This window comes from Apus apus, chromosome 18 (assembly GCF_020740795.1).
Source record: "Apus apus isolate bApuApu2 chromosome 18, bApuApu2.pri.cur, whole genome shotgun sequence".
NCBI classification, from domain to species: Eukaryota; Metazoa; Chordata; class Aves; order Apodiformes; family Apodidae; genus Apus; species Apus apus.
Window position 1 is genome coordinate 3,150,195 of NC_067299.1, and position 26,071 is coordinate 3,176,265.

General features: G+C 40.7%; 1 protein-coding gene across 5 annotated transcripts in view; it reads right to left on the minus strand.

The window, feature by feature from the left end:
* Positions 1-266: 266 nt before the first annotated feature.
* NCOR1 (nuclear receptor corepressor 1) overlaps positions 267-26,071 on the minus strand; it is a 67,229-nt gene continuing 41,424 nt past the window's right edge. For all 5 annotated transcript variants that reach the window (XM_051636115.1, XM_051636114.1, XM_051636116.1 and 2 more), the window contains 27 exons: positions 25,903-26,032; positions 25,411-25,606; positions 22,759-22,932; positions 21,866-22,026; positions 21,181-21,301; positions 20,989-21,090; positions 20,413-20,510; positions 19,562-19,730; positions 18,840-18,980; positions 17,366-17,449; positions 16,601-16,857; positions 15,844-16,204; positions 15,070-15,294; positions 14,228-14,437; positions 13,781-13,930; positions 13,078-13,251; positions 12,476-12,641; positions 11,176-11,672; positions 10,601-10,729; positions 10,108-10,265; positions 9,609-9,832; positions 8,762-8,899; positions 7,668-7,810; positions 6,402-6,455; positions 5,160-5,381; positions 4,456-4,638; positions 267-3,192 (listed from right to left, as the gene is read on the minus strand). In XM_051636115.1, coding sequence (XP_051492075.1) covers positions 3,011-3,192; positions 4,456-4,638; positions 5,160-5,381; positions 6,402-6,455; positions 7,668-7,810; positions 8,762-8,899; positions 9,609-9,832; positions 10,108-10,265; positions 10,601-10,729; positions 11,176-11,672; positions 12,476-12,641; positions 13,078-13,251; positions 13,781-13,930; positions 14,228-14,437; positions 15,070-15,294; positions 15,844-16,204; positions 16,601-16,857; positions 17,366-17,449; positions 18,840-18,980; positions 19,562-19,730; positions 20,413-20,510; positions 20,989-21,090; positions 21,181-21,301; positions 21,866-22,026; positions 22,759-22,932; positions 25,411-25,606; positions 25,903-26,032 — 4,849 coding nt within the window. In that variant the 3' untranslated portion in view covers positions 267-3,010. The remainder of the gene's footprint in view (positions 3,193-4,455; positions 4,639-5,159; positions 5,382-6,401; positions 6,456-7,667; positions 7,811-8,761; positions 8,900-9,608; positions 9,833-10,107; positions 10,266-10,600; positions 10,730-11,175; positions 11,673-12,475; positions 12,642-13,077; positions 13,252-13,780; positions 13,931-14,227; positions 14,438-15,069; positions 15,295-15,843; positions 16,205-16,600; positions 16,858-17,365; positions 17,450-18,839; positions 18,981-19,561; positions 19,731-20,412; positions 20,511-20,988; positions 21,091-21,180; positions 21,302-21,865; positions 22,027-22,758; positions 22,933-25,410; positions 25,607-25,902; positions 26,033-26,071) is intronic.

Below are 26,071 nucleotides of genomic sequence, written 5' to 3' on the forward strand. Positions count from 1 at the left end.
ATGTTCCCTGAAGCTGGAAAAACTGTCACATACAGGTTTGTTCTCAGCAAGCTAGGAAGTAAAAATACAGCTGTTACAGGCACACTTGTACTAACAGAAAGGCTCTCACATGCAGGTTCTGGGTGGTCCTTAAGTGGCAGAGCTTAGATCTAGAGTCCAGCAGTGTGAACTGGGAACCCTGCAGCACCCAAAAGGGAAACATTTTGCCTGTTCTCATGAACAGAGCTTGATGCTGCAAAACAAGAGGGAGACACAGGAAAAGCCAATGGAGAACTGATCCCCTTTATTGATTGGTCTGAATCCAGAAGTCACTGTCTACTGAAGACATTGTGTGGAGGAAAAAAAAAAAAGGAAAAAAAAAAAAGAGTTGTATGATGCATGGGTTTTTCAAGTCTGAAATGATTTCATGTCAATCACAAAACATAGCAGGATGAAAGCATTGGGAAATCAGTTAAAAATCTGTAGTAAACTACACTTTGTAAACATGATTTACAAACACCTTCCTGTCTGAAACAGGTCAGATGTAATTCCATACTTGAAGATGACTGGAATTGTGGTAAACCCTACCTTAGGCTCTGGAGAGGTTTTGTTTTGTTTTTTTTTTTTTACACTGGAGAAGTTAGAACTCTGATAACAAACAAAAAAAGCAGCAACATTTTATGTGCAAATGCCACTCAAGCTGTATCATAGGAGAAAGTGACTAATCCTACTTTGGAGATCTTGCTGCTGCAGCAGCAGTAACATGAAGCTTTGCAATGAACATGCTATACTTACTGTACAGTTAGGAAAGACATTTGTCTGTACATGCCTCTTTCACGTTGTATTTGTAACACTTGAAAAATGAGAACAAGTGAGTTTTTAGAATGGAACTTAACTCTCCACTCCAAATTCCAATCTACAAAAATGGCAGATCAACTTGTTTTCCAGTATAGGTTGCTGTGGGATCAAAAAAGTTAAAATAAGAACACAGGTCTACAAACAGGATGAAAAATTCACTACTTAAGCCAGAAAGGTAAAGGATGGGAGGGTGAGAAAAGGAGATTTAAGACTGCCAACTGATCTATTCTGATGCAGTGTTTAAAAAAAGTAGTAAAATGACTCTGTATTTGCCCTGCAGTGTCAAGTATCCCAATGAGTTCCTTTGGATTTTTTCCTTCCCACACTTAGGGCAAAAAGGCTTTCCTCTGAAGCACTCAGAAGTAAATTGGCTATCAATAAATAGTTCTGTACTTCTTCCTGTTTGTAACTGGACTGTTACAGTCCTTCCATGAGATGCAGAGCTTACATGGCTTAAGGTTACACAGCTGCATGCTACCTCCCATACAACATATTGCAAATAAGAGTGTTAAATTTGAAAGATTCTGGCTGGAAAATAACTTCAAGGCAAAGGCTGTGTTCATCAATGAGATGAAAAAGCAGTTTGGAATCTGACAGAACGTGCCACCCCCCAGCTCAGTGCTATTTGTAAATCAGTCCTTCTACCCTGGAAGATTTAAATTCACTTCCAGAAGTCAGTGCAGCAAAAAAAGTAAGATGCTCTTGAAGAGGGATGTCAGGACACCCTGTGATATCACTAACTGGATGTATGTTTACATGAGCTACAAGCATATCATAGCAGGCATTGATAGATGAATGATTAAGGAGACTCCTAGTACCATATACAATTAAAAAAATATATATAATCACCCTAACAAGTATTGCACACTTTAGGAGTTAAGCCAAGCATTTGTAAGGACTTCCACCAAAAGCTTGCTTAGAGGGCTAGGGACTGGGATGGGGATGCAGGCTTTAAAGTAATTATTACGGAAAGGTTTTAAAATCAGACTGGAGGAAGGTAAAAATCACAGTACCTACTTCAAACTGTTTGTAACAGAAGCCAAGTAGTTGACTCGTGTGTTTCTCACTTATTCTAGAAAAGCACTTTGTTTTATTTCAATGTGGGATGTAGAGGTTTTTCTTCTTAAAGGATTTATCAACCCACCCAGAGCCTCTGTTCAAATAAGCCATTTGCTGTGGTTAAATATAACAGAAAAATTGAGTAGCCTGTTTTGACTGCATCCAATGCTGAAACAGAAAACACTAAGTTAAGCTTTTGGGGCACAGTTAAAATTCCCAGTGTGCATCAGCAGTGAGGTATTCCTCCAGAAGCTGTTCTTTTTTGTTACTCTTACCCTTTTCAAAATGAACCATCACATACCCATGCAAGAATATTTCTGCAGTGTTCCTAAATAAAACCAACTGCACCAAAAATGTACAATGTGGCAGAATGGAAAATTCAAAGAAATATCTCATCTTATTCCAGCAAACTGGACTATGTTAATGAACAGAATTCATTAAGGGCTCAGTCTTTAAGAAAAAAATAATAAATCAACATTTTCACAAGAGCTTGAACACCACTGAGAAATGTGTGTCTAGGGGAAAAAAGTGATTTAAAAGCACAATGCCTGCAAGAAGTGGCATGGCATTAAATGGGTAATGATGCTAGGCTGGTTGGGAGGCTAGGATTATGGTTAGGCTGGGCTGGTAGGGTTATGAAGAATACTCTACACTGGAGAAAATGCTTAAAAAAACAAAAATTACAAAATGACCCCCAAAGTTTAGGCAATGATTTGAACATAAGTACACCAGATACTATAGCAAGGGAAAAAAACACTGCAAAAAGTACTCTCTATTTACAGAAGAACGATTTAAAGACATTATGGTTTTCTTTACAAATAGATGTAGAACAGGAATAGTCCACATTTTTAAAAACTCTTTACATATTTATCTTTAGTAAGTCGACCTTCTCCATCAGGATCCTCCAACATATGGCCTGGGCAGAAGGCATTTAACGGACTCTCCATCAATTCTTCATTGTGTGGCCCTTGCTCTCTTGGAAAGTCTCTCTGGGCACAAGTCAAAAATAGATATTTTTTTTTTGACCCGCAAATTAAAAAAAAAAAAAAACAAACCACAACAAAACAAACGAACAAACAAAACAACCAACAAAAACAATGAAATTCTGCATAGTTCAGTCATCACTGTCAGACAGAGTCTCGTATTGTGCTGAAAGCAGTGGTGCAGGCTCTCTCTCCCATATCCTGTTCTGTTGGTGGGTGCTGGGCTGGCTGATGGCCGGCGGGGCGATGGAGGTCGGGGGGGTGCTGCTCAGCATCCGCATGGTCAGCGGGTTGTACGGGAACTGGGTGGAACCTGAGCCAAAGAGAGGTTCTCCAAGTCAAGAAAAACCAGAAGGAATCGGAATCGCTGAAGGGTTTCAAGTTGGCACCTCCTGAGACCATCTGGTTCAAGCCCTTGCTCAAGTAGGGTCAAGCTACAGCTGGGTCATGGAATCGTAGAATGAAGCAGAGGATGGTGAAGGGTGGAAGGGACCTTAAAGATCATCAGGTTCCAACCTCCCTGCCATGAGCAGGGACACCTCCCACTAGACCAAGTTGCACAAGCCTCACCCAGCCTGACCTAGAACAACCTTTCCACAACCTCCCAAGGCAACCTATTCCAGCACCTTATGACCCTCACAATGAAGAATTTCTTCTGATGTCTGTGCTAAATCTCCCCTCTTTCAGTTTAAAACCATTACCCCTTGTCCTATCACTGCCCTCTCTGGTGAAAAGTCCCTCCCCAGCTTTCCTGTAGCCCCTTTAGGCACTGGAAGGTGCTCTAAGGTCTCCCCAGAGCCTTTACAGGCTGAACAGCCCCAACTCTCTCAGCCTGTCTTCATAGCAGAGCTGCTCCAGCCCTCGGATCATCTGGCTTGATCACTCCTGGTTGCCCAGAAGTGTCTCCAGACAGCTTCTGAGTATCTCCAAGGATGGAGACTTTGCAATCATAAGAGAGGCACAACCCAAGCACATACAGGTCATACTCTTAATGTATCCTAGAACAGCTCATGCCTCACATATCAATTCCCCATCTCCTTCCCCATTACAGGATTCACATGAGTACTGTCCTACAGGGTATGTGGATACTTGTGGATGGTGTGATTTTTAGTTTTGGATATCCTTGGTGGCCAAAACTAGATCTGCACCACCTGAACAATTAAGAGTACATCAGGCAATACAGCTGCACCCCTCTATTATTAGACTGGTTGCAAAGGTACCATTTATATCTCACACAACTTCTGTGGCTGAACCAGATTGGGATCCAATCTGATCTATTTTATTAGTTTCATCTTTTTGTCCAGTCCATGCTCTCTTAACAGGTGAAGTCAGTTAATGCAAACAGATACAAACCCTCCTTCAACCTCCTGAAGGGGCCCACAGGAGATTTTCTAAAGGATCTGTATCTCAAAAATAGTCTGGTTTTGGTTGTGACAATTAGCAGAAAATCTGTTCTGCAAAATCCTCAGGTGCTGTAAACTTTAGACCAACAGACCAGTGTTCTAGTATCCTACACCTGCCCTCTCTAAAAATAGCACATCTGGTTTGCTACGTTTGAAAGAAACACATTTCTCACCTGTTGATGAAGGCCTGTCTTCCCAGGCCCACACTGGAGTCTGTCTGTGGTAGTCCCCTTCTGAATGGACAGATGAGACAGAAGAAGGTCTTTCAGTTCCCAAATATCCCTGCCCGGGAATCGGAGACTTAGACTTCCGACTATTTGACTTGCCCATGAGCTTCTGCTTGCTGACTCCCCCTCCTGGAAACACAAGGCACAGGTTTTACAAGGGTGTTAACGCTGCATTTTAGCCTCTAAAGGTTTGTTTCTATAAATGATCAGAGAGCAGCAAAAAGGAGTTTCACACTGGTGCCTTCTGGAATGCTGATTTACTACAATTAGTGAGCACACAGACTAGTCTTCTAACACACAATTGCTAGAAAATTCTTATCACAACGGAGCCGTATTTCCGTTTTTCAGTTCTAACCAGCTCCCACTGTCATGTGTTCCTTAGAGGTGATTTTCATCAAGCCTCTGAGAAGCTTCAGGTATCTAATACACCCTGTCATCTTTTCCCCCTCACCAGTGCTGTCATTCTCCAAGAAATACTGGCAAATGCTCCTGGTCACCAGAACCACTAGAGGGAACAGAAACACCATCTCTGTTGCTTCCAGAGGAAACGCAGTGATTTTCAGTGACACCAAGTTTATCCAAACCCTTAATTTCTTTTTTTTTTTTTTTTCTTAAAGACCATGAAATATTTAGGAGCTGCAATACCTCACCTGAATTTGGTGATGGATTAGCTTCTTCCCTACGTGTCTCATTACTTGCTGGTGCTGCAGCACTGGAGCTGCCGGGCGCTACCGCGATCGATTGTGACATGACAACTCCGTGCTCCTCACTCTTGTCATCAAAGTTTCCCATCAGTGCTTTCCTAATAATGTCTTCCAGGCCCAGATTACTGGCAGGATCTGCAAAGGAATGACCCCTAGAACTGACTGCACCTGGGAGATAGAAGAAAACATAGAGGGAAAGGTGGAAGGGGAGGAAAAAAACATCTCAGAGAAATTACAAAGGGATGTGGGAAAAGATTTGAGAGAGGCAGAAAGGTGAGGGGAAAAAACAAAGATGAGTTGTTGGGGTTTTTTTAAATGCAAAGCTACATGCTCCAAAGCAGCTCACAAGGGCTACAAGTTAGATATGCCAGTTAGATATGTCAGACTTTTTACAAGAGGGTAAATTTTACTGTTGGTTTTGTTGGGTTCCCAAAATCGTAAAGGAAGCTGAGTACACTGACCATGACAACATATCAAGTAAAACCTGCAGCTGTTATTTAAAGAGACCAGAAGAATACTTCTCTCATCAATCATAATTTGTTTTATGAAGTGGCAAATATTTATTCTAAAAGCTTGTCTTCTATCTGAATTAATGGAGATCAGTATTTTCTCCATTTGACAGACAGAAGGACTGGAGCAGCCAAAGCCATGTCTGTGGTACAACAAGATGCAGGTACAACAGTTCCTTCATCTTAGTTCAGTTCAATTCTATGCCTCACTTGCCCCTTGAACACAGTAAAAGTGTTGGTTGTATTTCATTTCCATGTCTCCTACAAAGCTGGTGGGTTTATGATATGGCTATAATTTTTTTTTTTATTTAGTGTTTTAAATATCCCAGTTTATAAAGTAAATTTGATTTGATAAACTAAGCTGAAGTTTTGTTGAATGACACTATATGTAAGTTATATTTAAGTGGATTGACTTTCATGACTTCTACCTCTGCGTGATTTGTACAACACATGAAAATAAACAATTCTTGTTTAAAATCCCATTTAAATATTTTCTGAAACTTCCTTTGGTCATTTTGATTTTCCCTATGATACAGGAAACAAATTTTCATGTAGGATATTGCCATATTGCCTTTAAAAATTTTCATCACCTTCCTCATTTACTGGACTCCCCAAAGCATATAAATTAATCTGGTTTACTTTTTCTGAAACATGTTGTTTCTTTTACTGAAAAACTTACCTGAGGTAGTGACTGCTGGCAAATTGAATATTTCAGTCCCTGGCTGAGCAGTTGCTGCAAATAAAACAACACTTCATTGAATTTTTCAGTACTGATGATCTCTATAATTGATCACTCCTAGTCCTAGTGCATAAGGTATAATTACTTTTGAACTATTTTCAGTGTTCTTTTTTTTCCTTCTCAGTCTTCTAAGGTGAATGTGCATCTATTTCTTCTCAGGGAAATGATCTATACCAGGGTAAAAGTAACTCAAATAGTCATGGCTACCCTTCTTTGAAACATGTTACTTCACACTGACTTTTTGAAATTTCACTATCTGTGTATTTTAAAATGCAAAGCTGCATTTCATTTGCTAAATACAGATTTTAACAAATTAAACTTAAAGAGTATTTTTACGTATTAAAAAAAAATACATGGCAACAAGTTTGGAGTGGCTAAACTACCCCCTTCCACACATTACCCATATGATGTCCAATTTGAGAATAACAATTTTGAACCATATATACTCATATGAATTCAATATATAAATAAAAACATTACTGGTTGCAATGGGAAGTGTGCTTGTTTGCCAAGCATGTACATGAAGTTCTCAACAGAGCAAAACCTGTATCATGCACACAGTGGGGATCCAGGGAAAAGAATACTGCAACCCTGACTCACACAGCCTTCTTCCTCAGAATGAGATTAATTTGTTGCTTAATGCAACAAATTCACTTTCAAATAAACACTACTAGGTACTGTGCTCACTACTGATAATTTTGATTCAAAATTCTGTTAAGGTTTCTAAGAGAAAAAAACAGTTCTAGTATCATATTCCACTATCTATTACTGAAACTATATTAAAATATGTCCTTTTAAAAGCCATAATCATAAGGGCCAAGAAAAAACAAACCATTCAGTTTCAAGACACCTTTCCAAAAAGGAAAATGTGTAACAGTTAATACTGACAGGAAGCAAACCACAGACAAAAAGATAACTAGAATAATGTCAGGTTTTGACTACTTTCTCATCAATTAGGTGCTTATCCATGGTCTTCAGAAACCACTTCTCTCTCTCAAAATGTTAAAAAGTTTCAGTGTGACAGTCCTACATACACCAGGAGGGAAAAATCTAGGAATCTTTCATTTATTCTGTCATAAATTATTATATATATGGTTTTATATTCATAGATTTATATTAACTCCATATGTTGTTTGAAACTTCTTTAGGTTAGGCCAGCTGTGAATGGCAGTCACATTACTCAGTGAAAAGGCAATTCCTGCCTACCTATGTCAGAGTCACTTCCACCTGATGAGTTCAGCTTCCGAAATATCTCCTGTTTCTTGGATTTGACCATTGGTGAAGTGTTCTCAAGTTTGGTGAAAAACGAAGGCAGGTAACTGATACTGCCTGGAGAGCGAGAGTCAGTCCTGCCGAGACCAACATTTGTCAGAGGGAGAGAACATCCTTCAAAATGTACATTCAAAGATCTCCAAAAGCAGTCAGGTAGAACCCACCAACAAATTGGCTTTAATTAAAAGACAAACAAACAAAAGACCCCCACAAACATCCTATACTTAAGTTTTAAATAAAATAATCTAAAAATCAAGTCAAGACGACAAAGACTCTAGGTTTCCTAGGCCAAGATCCTTGAAATTCTAATCTCCCCTGCCATGTTGCTGAAAATCTCCTCACATTTAGCCAACATCCACCACGGACTGTAAAAGCCCTGCCAGCAACTGCAGAGGGGGGAAGAAACCAAGAAAAAAAGAATAATATTCTCCAGTATGAACTTTACATGAGTACACAGTGAGCATGTTTGGTGCTGCTACTCCTTGAGCAGGCAGCAGAGCAAATGGCACAAGCTTTATGTTGCACATCTGGCAGACAGACAGCCACTGTATGGACCCCCTGACACCCCACCCCGACACCTCCTGGAAAACAAGCTCTATAGCTTAGTGATATTTCATGTGATAGGCTGCTCTAGAATCATGAGTTCTGGAGGCCTGGGTCCTTCCAAAATTCACCAGGACAAGATCTAGGAAACCAATCAGGCAGGACAAGCCTGAATAATTTAATAAAAACTAGAAACTGGATCTTTTCTGGAAACCATTTTTATAGAACTGGCACCCACAAGGAGTTTTGCTGTAATGTTTTCTGACAGAACACACTGCCTGCACCAAGATACTTAAGACAGAACCCGTACAGATGACGTTTCACTCCCAAGTAACAAGTTTTGAATACTGGTGCAAAAGGATCAACAGTGCTCAACAACCTGCCCGTGATACCACAGGAAGATTGCTTAAATTGCTCTTTATTAAAGGTATCATTTACAGCACAAACATCCAGAATAATGTGCTTAAATTCAGTTTGACACTTACCTCTGTTCAGTAGGCTCAGTTCTTTGGGAAAGCAAAAGAACATTTTCCTGTTTCTCATGTACAACGGGGACCTGAGGTGGTGAGATTGGCTCATAGGGCTCTGAAGAGACATGACTCCTCTCTGGAGATTTTCCAGGCCTACATCCATAATTCAGAGACAGAGAAGTACTCTTAATGCACGTAACGCAGTGGTTAACACATGTCATCGCATTCCAGTTGTACATAACTACTTAGGTCTAGTTATCTATGTTACATGCATTGGTATGCTTGGTGATCTCAAGATGATTGAATCATCCAGTAACTCTGGTAAGTTCTAAGTAACTAAACATCTTCATTCCTATAGAGACTGGAAATTAAGCATAAGAAGTGAAAGGGAAAAAGAGGGGGAAAAAGAGGGGGAAAAAGAGGGGGAAAAAGAGGGGGAAAAAGAGGGGGAAAAAGAGGGGGAAAAAGAGGGGGAAAAAGAGGGGGAAAAAGAGGGGGAAAAAGAGGGGGAAAAAGAGGGGGAAAAAGAGGGGGAAAAAGAGGGGGAAAAAGAGGGGGAAAAAGAGGGGGAAAAAGAGGGGGAAAAAGAGGGGGAAAAAGAGGGGGAAAAAGAGGGGGAAAAAGAGGGGGAAAAAGAGGGGGAAAAAGAGGGGGAAAAAGAGGGGGAAAAAGAGGGGGAAAAAGAGCTGTACCACAGAGCCAAGCAATTCTGAAAACCAGTGCAAGGCAGACGTTGCCTAAAAAAAGACCAAAGGACACCTCTACTTCTGATCTACATCATGATTACTGTCCTATTTTTTAAAAATAAATATCACAGCTGGGCATTAATTAAGTTTACAGTGAAACTGAATACATGCATTACCTTCCCCTGGACTTGTCAGACAGATTTTCAGGTGACACTCGAGCACCTGGGCGCTGATGGTGGACGGGCTGGGACTGGGACTCAGGGCTGTAGCGATTCGATGTCTTTGCCCGGGTAGAAACAGGTGTAGGAGCAGGGGTGGAATTCTGGAATGTAGTGGTGGGAGGCTGCAAAGAGGCCTGAGAAGCTGCTTGGTTTCTAGCAAAGTCTTGTGTAATAATTTGCTGGTTGTGGCCAAAAAAAAAAATAAATAGAAGAAAGATCTTTGTCAGCCATTGGCCAGAGCATATGTATCCATGAACTAGAAGAATATGAGACTGATTGCAACAAATGAGATGATTTTAAGTTCAGACATATTATTGTATAATATCCTCAAGTTAAACTAATAATTACAGAATTAGTATTATTTTCCAAAATGTGTTTTCATCATCAAAATACAACTTTTCACCATCAAAATGTAACTTCTCACATCTGAAAAGATGCACGGAAATAAACCTACACAGATGTGATCAGCCAGGGTGATGAGTCGATGGGTCCTGGGCACATGTGCCATCCCTTCTGCTTGGGAAGAGGGAGGTGGTGGTTGCTGGGGTGAAGGGGGTTCCTGCTGTGTCCTGTAGCGGTGAATTGGCCCCTCATACTGCCTGTTTGGGTCATCTAGTTGAAGAAAAGATCAGTCTTGTTATGATAGTAGAATCATAGAATATGCTGAGTTGGAAGGGACCCATCAGGATCATTGAGTCCAACTCCTGTCCCCATGTAGGGCACCCCAAGAATCACACCATGTGCCTGAGAGCATCATCCAAACTCTTCTTTTCTTTGCTCTACTTTTCCCACAGATCACTGCAGCGACACACTTGCAACAAAAGTTTCTGAAAAGTTAAGAATGTGGTCACCAGGAATTAAAGGCTCCCAAAATATTTTGAGTTCATGGAGCTGGTCAATAGAAGCAAGATAACGGTAAGAATATTTGTATACACAAATAAACTTACTCTCTGCCTGGCTTGGTTTAGGAGTCTCCTGTTGATAGGGCTGTAGCTTTTCTTGAGAAGGGACAGGTGAATTTGCAGGGCTAATCACCTCAATGGCATCTCCAGGAGCTTCATAGCGGTGGGAGGATACTGAGTATCAAGCAAAGGTTGTGGAATAAAGTGTAAATATCACAGACAATTTTTGTTGCCTGTACAAAGCAACACTAGCACTTCCCTTCAAATGACACCAGTGAAATGAAAGTCAAAACCTGCCTTTTTCTTCTGATAACCTTGGTGAGAGAAATACATTGAAAAAAAAATAGTGTTCCAATGTAAACCAAATAATTTTAGGTTTCCTGACTTCTGATATGGTTAGTCTCATTATCCTGCATTTCACAGAACCCAAATAAAACAAAATACTCTGATTTTGCAAGAATCTGGAGTCACTCTATGCAGAAACCTGTTTGCCTATGAAGAATCGTGATTGTGCAGAGCTGAATATTTTACCATTAAACATCAGAATCATTTCACATCTTATTATTCCCCTACAAGGCTAAGACAGACAGCAAAGAAGTAGGTAGTTAGAGGATACGTACAGCTACTGGAAGAATCTGAACTTTGGGAGCCCCTGTCTCGTGCATCCTTGTCTGAAGCAATCTGTCTGGTGATGATCACATCGATGAAGTTAGCAGCAGTAATCGTGGTTTTCCCTCGAGTTCTCAGCTCTTCCTCGTACCTGGATTTAGGGGGAGGTCCTTTCTCTTTCCCAGCCTCTGAATAGACTACTGATGAAGACTGTCCCTGGGACTTGCCAGCAGAAAAATTTGCAGATGTATAGGGGCACTGGATAGGCCTCTTTTCTACCTCCAGCGTCTTCTGTTCCATCTGTTGCTGCTCAGTAACCACAGCTGACCGGCGGCCCATGTTCTCTTCTATCCTGGTTCCTTCATGCTTGTTTTCTTTTGCTTTGGCAACTTCCATCTGAGGAGCAGAGGCTGCAGCATCTACCAGTGCTGCAAGAGCATCAGCAGCAGTGTTGTAACGGGAGGCTGGCAACCCTTGTGTAATAGAGGGAGCTCCAGGGGTGAGCTGCCTGTTGGCAAAAGTTGAATATTCTGAATTACATCCTATAAAAGGAAAACTAGAGCCTATTGGGTGAACAACAAAACAAAGCTTTTGTGACACTCACTGCTATCCCAGCTGGACTGGGATTCAACCCCCCTGCACGGGCAGGGACACCTCCCACTAGACCAGGTTGCTCAGAGCCACATCGAACCTGCCTTTGAACACTTCCAGGGATGGGGCAGCCACAGCTTCCCTGGGCAACCTGGGCCAGTGTCTCACCACCCTCACACTAAAGAATTTCCCCCTAATTTCTAACCTAAATCTTCCCTCTTCCAGTTCTGATCCATTATACCTTTTCCTCTCACTACAAGCCCTTGTTCAAAGTCCCTCCCCAGCTTTTCTGTAGCCCGTTCAGATACTGAAAGGCCACTATGTCCTCCCAGAGCCTTCTCTTTTCCAGGCTGAACAGCCCCAGCTCTCTCAGCCTGTCTTCATAGGAGAAGTGCTCCAGCCCTCAGATCATGTTCATGGCCCTGCTCTCGACTTTCTCCATAAACTCCATGTCCTTCTTATGCTGCGGGCTCCAGAACTAGACACAGTGCTCCAGGTGGGGTCTCAAGAGAGCTGAGTAAAGGGGGAGAATCACCTCCCTTGACCTGCTGGCCATGCTTCTTTTGATGCAGCCCATCAAATGTCTCAGCTCACTTCTGATAAATTCAATAGCAATTGGATAGTGGGTGTACTAATCTTTTAGCATTTTCCTGAGGCTAAAATGCACCTTTTAGTAAGTTCAAATGCTAGAACATTTCAACAGTAACTTAAGAAACATACATGATACGTAGCTGAGCAGCAGGATCCAAAGGTGTGATTACACTTGTCCCATTGGTTCCTTGAAAAATACTAGGCCTTTGCTGCAGTATGTTTTCCTGGCTCCTAACTGAAGGGGATGGGGACCGAACATATCCATGACTGCCAGGTCTGCCAGGCTGCTCTGTACCTGCAGAACATAGAGCAGAGGGGAACAAACAAAAAATATACATAGATCGCTCTTATAACAACACAGAACTATGTATGAATGCCATTTCCTCCACATTCTCTCCCAGTTGTCTCCACCACTCCAGATGTGACTGGATGTATGAAAGGTTCCAAGTGCAGTTTTCTGTTTGCAATGCTCTAGATGACAGGCAAGTTGTGCCAGCAGTCACTGGGATTCACACCACCCCTGGGTACTACGTTGCTGTGAGAGAAAGGTGAAGAAGGCTGGTACTTGCAGAAGTTGCATTTATGACCAGAACTGCCAGGTAACAGGAAACCTGCCTTAGGTGCAGACTAAAATCAAACTCTGTAATGCGTTGTTAATAAGCTGCACGTTGCTAAACTGTGGCTATAGAAAATGAGCAGTTCCAGCCTACAAGATCCCAATGTGCACTCACCTGGTCGAAGATAAAGTTCAGCAGGGACTGAAGTGATTCTCTCCCTCTCCCGTTCTCGTTCTCTTTCCCGCTCTCGCTCACGTTCCCTCTCCCTTTCCCGTTCCTTCTCCCTCTCCCTTTCCCGTTCCCTTTCAGCATTTGCAGCTGCAGAAGCTGCCAGGTGTGCAGGGTGTCCTGGAAGGTCCACAAGATAAAATGAAGTAGCAAAGAAATACTCAAGTTAAGCAAAATTTGATGTTAAAGACTTGCCAGTATATTCTGCCATCCACTTAGAGCAAAGCTTCCCAAATACTCTTTCATTCCACTCAAGTCTATCCACTTACCTAGGAAATCAAAAGCTTAACATACAGTGACAGTGGAAGGCTCCACAGTGGAAGGCTCAAGCTTTTTACTATACAGCTAGAAACTGGACAGCTTATAGACCCAAATTTCACCCTTCAACACATGCAATATGAGGTTAGTGAAGTCATAATAAAGACCTGACAGAATGAGGCAAATTCTGAATTTGGCAGAGCTCCTTCAGCTGCTAATGTAACTATAAAGGATCTCATTAAAACCTTTACTATCCATGTGAGAAGTGCATGCAAAAAGCATCACCTGAGAAAACATCAAAACATGACATTAATGAAGGCTAAATAAAGATGGTCAAATATCTCAGAATGTCAGTTGATGAGAGGTGTCTGCAAATTGTAGGACCCCATACCTGGTGACAGAGAAGCAGGATTGTAAGGCCTGGGAGGGAAGGTGAGCTGGGTACCAGGGATATATGTGATTCTCTCCATGGGTGGTGTGCTTGTTCCTCCAGGATGAGGCACTAAGATAGTGGGAGCCATATTGTTCAAGTCAATAATTCCTGTTAGGAGATGACAGACGTAAGAATGGCCATTCAAGGACAGACCAATAATCCACACATTTTATACTCTGTTAATTGATAAGGGTCAGCAGTGAGGGATAGTGGGGAAAAAAAATACAAGAATAAGGCAGGTGCAGAGCTCTCAGATCTGGCCATCAGCAATCTAGGAACATAGTAAGTCTGAATTTCCATTTCTAGCATCTCCCGGGAGAATGCCATGTAACCCCGAGGACTCACAACTCCACTGCATATCCAAAAAACCCACTTTAAAAACCACCAGAAAAACTACAGACATACCTCGTGCTCCTGCATACGGGAGAGCTAAAGTCTGCTCTCTAGGAGATAACCCCCTGGTGACATCAGGCCGTAAATTGACTTGCATCTGCTGTGAGGTAATGTAGTCATTGAGGATTGTCTGGCGTGTGTTCTCCATCGCATAGAGCTGATACTGGCTTGGGTAGCCTGGGGTGGGTGAGACCTGCCTCTGGAACAGGTAAGCAGCAGCAGCTGAGGGGGAAGGAGGAGAAAGACTTAGGATGGTATCCCATGGGAGTTTCAGATCTTTATGTAGCTGCAATGAGAAGTGCTGTCAAGTCTCTCTAGCCAGCGACAAATGAATTAAAACAGCAATTTAATACTGATGTTTTATTGAATTGATGCACTATCCCTGGACAGAAAAAGCTAAATAATCCAGATGGGAGATACTTATTAGTAAAGAGACTTGATTAAAAATACAGATCCTGAAGTTCTGAAGATGTAAAGGGCTCAAACACCTAAAAGAAGGTTAAAATACCTCAGAGAAGTGAACTGATGGATAGGTTACTGTATTTAATATCACCAGAGATAAACTCACAAGCCCTCAGTAGAATGAACCACAGTCTGTACAGAGGGGTCCTGATTACACTTTAATTCTATGGCATCTTTCACATCCTTCTTTGCATAGCTTTCCTGAAAGCTTTTAATATATTTCACAAATACTTATCTTAAAATATTGTCTGAACCTTTATCAAAGCAGAAGCAATGTGGCAGCTTCTAAAAGAACATTGGGGTATTGATAATTGCCTTGTAACAGTAACTTTTGTGTGCATCAAATCATACAGTAATTCTAAAACTAAAAAACACAACACAAACATATTTACCAGGATCCAGAGCCCTGTGAAATGGCATAGCAGGATCTAAATGAGGAGGGAGGTGACTCCTATAGACTTCAGGAGTTGCTCCTCTGTGATGAGGGTCAAAAGGACTGTGAGTCACTACAGGATCAACCCCTGGGACTGGAGATTTTGCTGGCACGTTCTCCCTCTGTGTTGGAGTAAGTGTGTTCTTCCTTTCATGATTTGCTGACTTCCCAGAAGATATTCCAGCTAAAAAAAATTAAAAACTCAAGTTAATAAAAGGCGTATTTTTCAATAGACAATTCAGCTGTAAGCATACACTGGCTCCCAAGGAATGTTCCAGAGAACCTTGTAATCTGATACAATAAATCACAGAGAATATTTTATAATACAAACTATTCCTGGTGAAAAATCTAAATCCTAAAACTACAATTGCTTGCACTTCACCAGATTATCTTCCTCATCTAGATACTTCCATAATTCAGTAATAGCTTCTGCCCTCAAAACATTACTCTTGTAGGTAACACTTTCAGTGTGATCCATAATCAAATGCAAATTGAGACTGAATTGCCTTCCCACCTCCATCTTACAATACAGCAGATTTTCATTTTCTTATTCCAATTAACAGCTTACAGCCTTCTAAAATTCCTTCTAGCCACCCTCCAGATTGAGAGAAGCCATTAGAAGAAGATGGAAAAAAAAAAAAAAAGTAGAATGGATTACAGAAACCAGTTTAAAAGCAAGTTTAAAATTAAATTGTTAACAGTTCTTGTCTTACTCTGGATAGGAATAACCTACCCTCATTAACTCTATTCATCATAGGTGAACTCCTGGACATTGGACTCTGATAGTTCACAGGTGTCCTCCGAGCATTGGTATCATCATAAATCCCAGGGCTCAGCTGTGATTTGGGAGTTTCATGAAGAGTTGACCTGAGAACAGAGGGACCAGAGCTGACTACTGACGTGTGACGGGAACGTACTGCATCCCCGGTCTTCACATCTTCATATTTTCCTCGCTCCACCACCTTCACATTTTCTGGCACCATTTCCAGCTGAGGCATTCCACGGGGTAGCTTGCTTGGTCCAGTGATTAAAGATTTTACATTGTGTTTGATGGCAGACTGGCCAGAGTTGCTTTCATATTTTATGGGTGTGCCCTGGAAAGGAGAAAAAGATCAGGTAAGGCTCTCCTGCCAATGTTCAACTCATCCTGGGAGGGGGGAAACAAATAAAAAAAATAAAAATACAAAAAAAAAAATCACATTGCTGATATCATCATAGCTCACTGCTTCCACCACGGCAGTGCAAAATACAACTGGATCTTAATGATTATTACTTGTCAACTCTCTCACATTTGCTTGCAAGTGTGTTCCCTACAGGTGAAGCGTCAGGGTTTTTCTAATACACACCATATATTTTTAAGCTATATAAGTTGTTAGCTTTCTACAATAAAACAATACACTCCCCCTCTGTGATTATTCTAATGATCCTGAATTAGTCACTTCTAAGTCTGTAAGCAACCATGTGAGTCTAGAAGTGCTGTTTGTATTTACCTGAGATATGGAGCCTTCTATGATTGGCCTGGTCGTCTGCACCATTTCAGGAGTTTTGCGACTCTCCTGGCTTAATAAATCCTGCCTTGGGATCTCATGGATGGAACGACCCATTTCTTTTATAGTAGTGACTCCATCGTATGGTTTCCCCTTAGTAATGGCTCCTTCAAACGTCCTTATGGGAGGTGATTCTCTCTTAATCTGTTTAGGGTATTTCAAGCCTTCTTCAAAACTTTCAGCTGTTGCTCTTGGTGTGCCTTTTATAGAAAGAGTCACATCACTGGTATTAATAATGATTACATCTCTTTTTTCATCAACTACATGTCATAATACTGGAGCTGTGGTCTGCTGTAGTCTATGATAATCTATACCAAAAAGTAAAAAATTGCCACAAAAATATTTCTGAACAAATAATGAATACATTACTGAAAACATCTCAAGTTATTTCAGATGCTGAAATAAGGACAATAGCAGACATCTTCAGAGGCCTGAGGAATTATCAGAGTTCATTAAAAAAAGGTGCTAATTACCAAGTATTCATATTTTTTAAAGTGTAGTTTCCAAAAAGAAATATAATGCTCTGTTTACATACCAGCCTTGCGTACAGCTATCAGAAAGCTGCTGATTTATGTCCCCAAAGCATGTTTCATAAAATAAGCTCCAACTTTAACCCACTTACCATTGTTAATAACAGTTTTAAGGTACAGAAATCCAGATTTTTGAGGCTGTAATTAATGCTTGCCTTCTAAACTTGCAATACTTTACCTTGCATTATAGAGCCAGACAACACAGTTCTCTCTTTTAGTTCAGCATGTGGGCTGCCCCGAGGCAGTGCACGGCATATTAAACCTAAAATGAAAATCAACATAATTTAGAGAATTAAACAAGGGTTCAAAAAGAAAAAAAAACACACCCCAAAACAACAAAACCCCTCCTTCTTCTCACATACATTACAGATATTATCTGTATCATGGTAGTGCCCAGAGGGCCCAGCTTCAGTTATGCTAGTTATTGTATCAACACGTTATAAACACCAGCCTGCCCTCAAAAAATTATCTGTCAGTTCAGGTATTCATGCTATTGCATTGCTGCAAGTTTTAACATATTTAGAAGACAAAGTATTTTTCTAATTAACCTTAACTCTTTGTCCCCAAAGCAGACATTGCCTCTCTTACCTTCCACTTCAGCTTCCTCACCTAATAAAGAAAGGTGTTTGTGATGTGAAGTGGAACAAAAAGGAAGAAAAACACCCCAAAATATACCTCAGCATTCTCCAAATTAATCAAAATTCATATTGAATCATCTGAAAAGAGCTGACTTTACCATTCCTACAGTAGGAGCCTAAATCAAATCCCCAAAGAACTCAAGTTTTTTACAGTCTGAGGAAAGAAAATGTGTCAGTGACAAGATACAGCACAAAAGTATCAGAGCAACTTCTCATGTGCCAAAGGAGCCCGAAGATGAGCCAAATGCATCTGCAACCTGAAGGCAATGCTGAATTTCCAGATGCAATTTATAAACCTCTTATTCACATTGTTCAACCTGATGAAAATGTACACAAATTAGCCTTTCAGGGATACCCAAAGGTGGGACAAAATGCAGTTAAGGAGTAAGACTCCAGAGTTTAGGCACGAAACATTTGCACTTGTATTTAAAAAAAATTAAAAGCAGAAAATTATATAATGGCCTGACTTGACCTTTGCAGTCTTGGTTTGCCTACAGTTCATTAAAACAAAATAACACCAGGGATGCCCTGAAGCAGGACACAGCAGCTGTGCAAGTCTTCTGCTTGTTATAATTGAAGAGCTTTATTGCAGGAATGCAGAAGGTCACCCCAGTGTGTCACCAAGCTGCTGTGGCACAGCTGAGACCAAGATTTAACTAATGGGTGTGTCCACGGAGTCCATGCCAGTGTGACTCTAGGTTGTTTGAGCTCTATGACAACACCTGGGACTGTGAAAAATCAATTTCATGTGTCAGATGCACCGGGAAGAGTGAGAGCTGAGCTACCTGTAGTTAGGGTAACACACTAGGAGAAGATACAGGAAGACCAGCGTCTGCTCCAGTCCCGTTCCCAGCATGCTTTAATGGCAGTGGTTATTACATCAATTTAGTTAGTAGTGTAAGATTTAAATCTAATTTCTCTTTTAGTTTGCTCCATAAAATATCTCCAAATACTCTTAAATCAATGCAAAAGGTTTGGATAAAACACAAAACCCCTGGAAGAAGCTGGTTTTACCTTCCAGTGGTGCAGACACTGGAGACTCCCGCATTGACATTCCTTGCTTTATATTCCCTTCCATTGTATCATAACTTCTCTTTAAACCCATTTCATGAGCAGTTCTTGGGCTCCTTGTTCCTTCACGAACATTTTTAATAGCTGGCAAAATTTACAAGAGTGTGGTTAGGAATTGTGGACAGTAAAAAAAGAGACATGTGAGCATTACATTTAGTGAGACCACAGGTCGTTAATACTTTAACAACACGACTTCACTGTAATATTGTAACATTAAATCTCAACCTTAAAAAGAAAGATCCCTTGTGGTTTGTTACAAAGTATATTTGTTCAAACAGTTACTAATTTATCAGTACTTCAACTAAATTCCAAGTTAAAAGATACATTTATTTTTATTCTAATATAGATAATTTTAAACTTAATCGTTTAACCTTTCAAAATAAAAAACATTCTGTGACAAGTTGGAAATAAATGGCTCAGAAATTAAATAATTTAACTATTTTTTAAATACATAGTACAGGAGATCAGAACAGAGGCATCGTTTCTGGGTCACTAATTCTTACACCCTCAAAACCACAAGCAGGTCAGTACTTCTCCCCGATGGCACCCCAGTGCCTCAGGTTTACACCCATACGTTCAGAAGCAGATATACTTCAGCTATGGAATATAAAAGCAGAACCTTCTGCAGCCTTGGCTTTGATCAGGTAAAATATGCAGATACTCACTATCGTAAGATAGAATATGCCCACTTTTGCCTTCATAAATAACATGGCCTTTGGCTGAAGCTTCCTCTCGACACTTCTCTGGGCTGCTGTCTTCCGTAGCCAGGCGGGTGATAGTTCCCTTCAATAATGCATCAGCTGCTATGCCAGACTGGGACAGAGCTGGAGTACCCTGCATATAATTCAGAACATGTGTCTTTATTACAGAGACTAGGGAGCAGTGAAGGAAAAAAACACAACAAACAACATTTTTTAAATCTAGAAAACAAATGACTTCAGCATGCTGCACAGCTTAAACTTCTGCATCTATTATTAGACATTCAACCTACATTTCAGTAAGATTATTTGTAGGCAACTTGCTGCCTTTTTGAAACAATACAGAAAGAAGAATAGGGAGTAAAATATTGCAAAAGCACTTCACCATCTGAAACATTTACCCTATAATGCTATTTTGGGGGAAGATGGCATACACTACATTTGTGGTGAAAGAAAAGGGCTTAATTTACCTTTTTATCTTTAAACAGCATCTGTGCAAGACTGGTTACAGTGGATTTTAATATTTTAACTCAGGTGTCATGCTATTTTCATGGAAGTTGCTAATAAATTTTCAGTTAGGTATACTAAAGGCTCTGGTGGCTTTATTTTAAAAGTTTAAATACTCATACATGAAGATGAAATCACAGTAATGCTGACTGCAGCAAGAGTGGGATCTGATCACCTTATTAACATTTATTTTTTCAAGGCAGCTCCTCCTCTGTGGTATTAGTTTACTTTTTCAGACATGCAAAAACATTCACAGTGTTTAGTTTAAATATGCTGGTTTGCTACAGCCTCCTCAGTAAGGGTTAAAATACCTGAGTTATGGAGCCTCTCAAAGAAGGAATGGTCTCAACAGAAACTTTATTGGTTGGAGTTCCTCGTGTTATACTGCCCTCCTGTATTGTTGTGGTACCTGATTTGAAATAATAAGACATCCTGATAAATAAGAGAATAAAATAAAAAAAAAGTAGCTACTTTATTTGAAATAGTTAAAAACTCTAGGGAGAACTGTTAATTTACAATAAAATACAGGGGAGATTTCAGTTTAACAGTGAAACTACTGCCTCTTTTGACATAGTCTTTTACAGACAAAGTCTTTAACAGGATATGAAACCATGAATCCATGACATTTAGTTTCTTTTCTTTTTACTACTTTTGATATTTCACATGTGTTGCTCTGCATATGCTCTAGTGAACAACTAAATTTTAAATTTGGCAGCCTTGAAACAAATGTTTTTAAATGAGACATGCAGACAAGAGGAGCTGGCTACAATAGGGAGAAGATTAATCATATAATACTTAAAAGAACACTTTAGCAGTTTGAGCTCTAGACATAAATTCTCTCAAGTTTCCTCAGGCTCTGACAAAGTTGTTAATCTGTTTGACTTTACCTCGAACCACACTTTCATGTTGTGCCCTGCCCAAGAGACCCTCAGGTTGGGAATTTTGACTTCTAGGAGAGAATTCTTCTTGTTTGATATAGGGAAGGGAAGCTGTTCAGAAAAAGAAAAGGTTTTGAGGTTTTTGTCTTTAATTATGAGTCATTAAGCAGTCTATATAAAACAGATGTCAGCTTTTCTTACCAGATTTGGCTGATTCCTGCTGCCTTGGCAGTCCAAGAGATATAGAACCCACTGATGGCTTTGCAGCTTCTTGGGTGTAGGAAGCTTGACTATGGGATGTTAAGTAAGTGCCAGGTGTTCCCTGAAACAACCATAACATTATATGTTAATTTTTGTTTCTGGAATGAAGATTCACATCTATGTTTAAAGGAGAATGCTAATAATACTGTGATCCTATCTCAAAATGCCACAGTACAACACTGTAAAGCATCAAAGTGTAGAACACCAGGAGTGTATGTTGCTGACAGTTTGGAGAAGCAGTTCACCTAAACTGGACATCCCCAAACATGCTGCTAAATGTAAAAAACTACAACATGGAATAGTCTCCCATGGGAAGTGGTAGATTCCCCCCCATTCGACAGTTCTAAGTCTCAGCTTGACAGGGTGTTGAGCCAACTCATATAAACTATAGTATTACCTAAAAAGGTGGGATCAGATGATCCTTGAGGTCCCTTCCTACCTGGCATTCTATGACTCTGTGGTTTTATAAGGCATCTGTAATCCTTGGACTTACAGAGGTGGCACATATCAGTCCTAAGCATTAATGCCATGAACACACAACTGAGCACAAGAGGTTAAAGGCTGGTGAAAGGGAAAATAAAGAAAAAAGATCTAAGCACAGATTTTCAAATAACAATTCTCTTACTTGTGAGATGGAGCCTCCCATGATGAAGGAAGGTTTTTCTGATGGCACACTTGTTTTGGAGGATGGGATGAGTGGTGGTGGTGGTCTGGTGGGTCTGGTTGTTGGGAGGCGAACTCCTTCAGGTATATTGGTTATTACTTGGTGAGGTGCTGGCTGGAGAACTTGGGGAAAAAATGGTACATCAAATGTTACATCTGCTTTAGCTCTACTAGTTGTTAGCAAGACAAGAAGAAGAGAAATAGCACAGTTCCTCTGACAGTTTCTGATGGGAATTGCCTCAGTACTCAAAAGCTACCCAGCTGTATTCACAGCTCCAAAATTCACTATGTCCAAGTATATGTTTCTAAAGAAAGTTCTTATCCTTTCACTGGTATGCTGCTGAGTCAAGTATAAGCTGAGCTTCCCTGATCTTCTCTTTTCATAGCATGACATTAAGGGAAAAGCAAGAATCCAAGTTACAGAATTAAGATTTGTCAGTTACTTCACTGTTATACTAAACATTCAGACTATCCTATTGAGCAATTACAATCAGAAACTAATGGACAGCAGCAGCTTTCTCCTTCCCTCAACTCCTCTCTTCAAAAAGACCACCCATGATTATGATGGTACTTGTATTAGGCTGAAAAGCCCTTGATGACTTTGTCCCTGTGCTATTCTAACACTTTTCAGATAATCCTTTTTGCTTAATACAATAAATGTTATGCAATAAAGAACAAAAATACAACCTCACCACAGCTAGAAAAATACCAAGCACCTGTTTATATGCACACACAGAGAACAACCCGTTTTCTTCTTTAATTAAGGCACAAAGTGTTTAGAGGACAAGCTGATACTACATCAAGCCAGAGAAGTCCAGCTTCCAAAGGAAGACTGCATCCCACTGTGATATTCACCTGGGGGGACACTGTAGCGAGCTGCATTCATGTCAGGCTGGGGAGAGGCTTTATTGACTTCTCTTGGAGACAACCTGTATGGTGATGCTGACCTTGCTGCTGGATTTTGCACCTGTGCTTCCTGTTCCATTGCTCGCTTGACCTCAGCATAGGGCATGTAGGCCACTGGTTTTCCTGCAAAGGTTAAAGTTATCAGAAGGAAAAGAACCCTGGATTAGAAATGTAGAGTCATAAGGTCATGTTAACAAAGGGCCTACCTTCAATGTCAGATGTATTAATCAGGTACAAATGTTTCAATTAAAACTTAATATTAAGGAACAGGTTAACACAGTATGTTCCTATGTCAATACTTCAATATCCAAAGCTTTGAAAAAACTTTCTCATGCTTTCTATATGTGAAAAACAGCACCTGGTTCCTTTATGTCCTTTATGTGAAAGCTCTGCTACTGAAAAATATTTAATTTAAAGAAGATTCTTTCCCAAATCCTGTGCATCAGACAGGTTTACATGCACTTTCAGCCAGACTTAAATGCCAGTCCCACCAGACAAAAAGCCTCCCTTCCTTGGTTGCTTCTCCAAAGAAGCTACAAATCAAATTGCCAATACCAATATTGCCCATCAGTGGTGTTTAAAGGGAAAAGACACTTCTAGAAAATACACTTTTACCTTATTTAGAAAATTAAAAACCCAGTACCAGGACTTCACAAATTCCTTTTCCTTGGCAATGGAAAATTTAAGTATTCAAAACTACAAGCCAGAACAAGTCTATTGCAGCTGTGAAATTACATCTTTAACCTCCATAGTCAAAGAAAGATGGCCCTAGCCATCCCATAATAGCTTTCTAAAGGATCTTTATTATTTAATGATAAAGTATTGTGTAGGTTGTCATAAGCCAATTCAACAACAGCCCCTTTAAGTTTGACAAGATGCCCCACCACACAGGGGGTGTTCTGATGTTTGCAATGCCAGGTCTCTGAGCAGCTCGTGGGCTCTTTGCTGCACACAGCAGTGGGTGGACAAGCTTCACACACACAGCTACTTCAGAAGTAGCTGTTGTAATGATCTGATGATATCTCAGCCTCCTCTAGTTTTCAGATTAAGATGTCCAGGCTTGTAGAACCCACTTACATTAGCCGTGTTATCCCTCCCTCTCTGTCTGCCTCAATAACCACCTTGATTTTTGCTGGCAGAGACTTCACCCCAGAGCTTTCCCACACTTCATAACCCCACACTGCCAAGGCAAGAGTTATTCAGGTATTTCAGCTAAATGGTACTTTTAAGCAACCCCAGACTTTCCACCTAAAGAAGCCACTTCCAAAACCCACAATCTTACCCTCCCCCCTACAAATCCACAAGCTCTCTTCTCACTATTGCAACAAAAAAATGGTTGTTTCTTCCACTTCATTTAGGTAAAAGTAATTAAGGTGAACGATTTTCATAACACAATTTAAAACTGCTATGCATACTAAATACAGAATACTTGAGTTTCAAAGAACATGATAGTTTTTGTTGCTAATACTGGGTAGACAACAAACAACACATAAGAAAATAAAAAACTGCAGAATTATGCAACCGTGATGATATCTCTAACATTTAACACTCAGCACATTAACCTCACTCAGTTAATTTCACTGTTACAATGTGCAGCTTGAGGACCTGTTCTTTCACTAGTCAAGCAAGTCAAGGTAAAAGTTATACATGTAGTACAGAACTGGGCCTCCCATAGGACATGCTTTTCTTGAACAAAACAAAAAGCAATCTTCTGCAAAGCTTTTTGTAATTTGCAAGATGTTGATAGAAATGAAATCGTCTCAGTTCAAAGAAAGAAACTATAGCTGATACACACAAAGTGAAAGCATAATATGAAAGCTAGTAAATCATCCTGTGGCTCTTATGCAGCAATTTGGATGATATAACATACAGACCATCCACCTGAAGCACTTTCCTGTAACCACCAGTGGTGACAGCCATGTCCTTATTTAGTCACCCTGACAGGTTCTGTGAGCCTTGTTCCATACTGAAGGTGACACCAAAAGCTACATTCAGGAAACAATGGTCCAGATGGCAGAGCTCAGTCCAAACCCTGCCTCCAAGTATCCTCTATATATACAAAAGCAACCAACCATCCTATTCCCCAGAGAAAACTTTCCACCCAGCCCTTCTGCAGACACGTAAGGTAGAGCACAACAGCTCTATCAAACTTCTGTGCCCTGCTCCAGGGCTCAATGTCCACATATGTACTCCAGGGCAGTAAAACATTCTTCTTTATTGTGCTCATACTCCTTTTGCAATTCTCTCCCATCTTCACTTAAGCTTCTGAGAGGGGCTTCCCCAGAACAAGCAGTTATCTGGGTCCTCTCACCTGCACACCCAATCCTTCTGTAGGAACAACTGATTTTTGGCCAACAACTTCTCTCTGAAGGAACAACTCATTTCTGGACTTCACCCAAATGGAGCCAGTTTTTCTGCCTAATCTAAAGAGGCTAGAAGGTATTTCTCCAACGAGGTAACTGCAGCAGGATCTCTACATTAGACAGGTTTCTTCTATCAAGTGCCATCAGAACACAATAGCTAATTATCAGGATACACTTCCAGTTTAGGACACAGCCAGGAATGCAGGGTTATTTCCATGAGGGATGTGAAAATGCCTACCTTCCCACTCAACATTAGGGCTCTTGGAAGTGCCACAAGGGCTGACAGCACTTCGATACTCCATGTCCAGCTGCTCCTGCCTCTGGCGTTGCTCCTCCAGCAGCGCCGACTCGTGCATGGCTTTGATGTGCCGCTGGTAGAGCGCGTAGCCGCTCACCGGGGTGCCCACGGGAACAGTGCAGGGGCTGCAGGACACCTGCAGGGTTGGGGAGGTCTTAACATCAGGTACACTAACACAGGTATTGACTAAACAGCAATCTTACTCAATGCAAGCTCCACTGCAGCAGCTGTAATCTATGTATGAGTGTTTCACCCAGACCACGCTTGTTTTGAAGCTTTTACTCGTATATTTGTACTTACTTTCCCCCTCAAAAGCATTATAATAAAGTAAATGATGTATTTCATTATTTTTTTACCACTGTAGTGTTGCAGCTGGTTTTAGAGACAAGAGATACTCCTTTAAACATCACTTTAAAAAAACCAAACCCATACCATAGGTGGTATGACTGCAGCTCGGTGGTGCAGCTGTTGCAGGTCCATCTGCCCTTGCTTTATTGTGGGTGACACCAGTATTGATCCAGTGGGATTTAACAGGGAGGGCTTTGACTCCCTGCTGAAGATACTGTAAATAGAGATAGAAGGAAGGGAAAAACGTCACCAA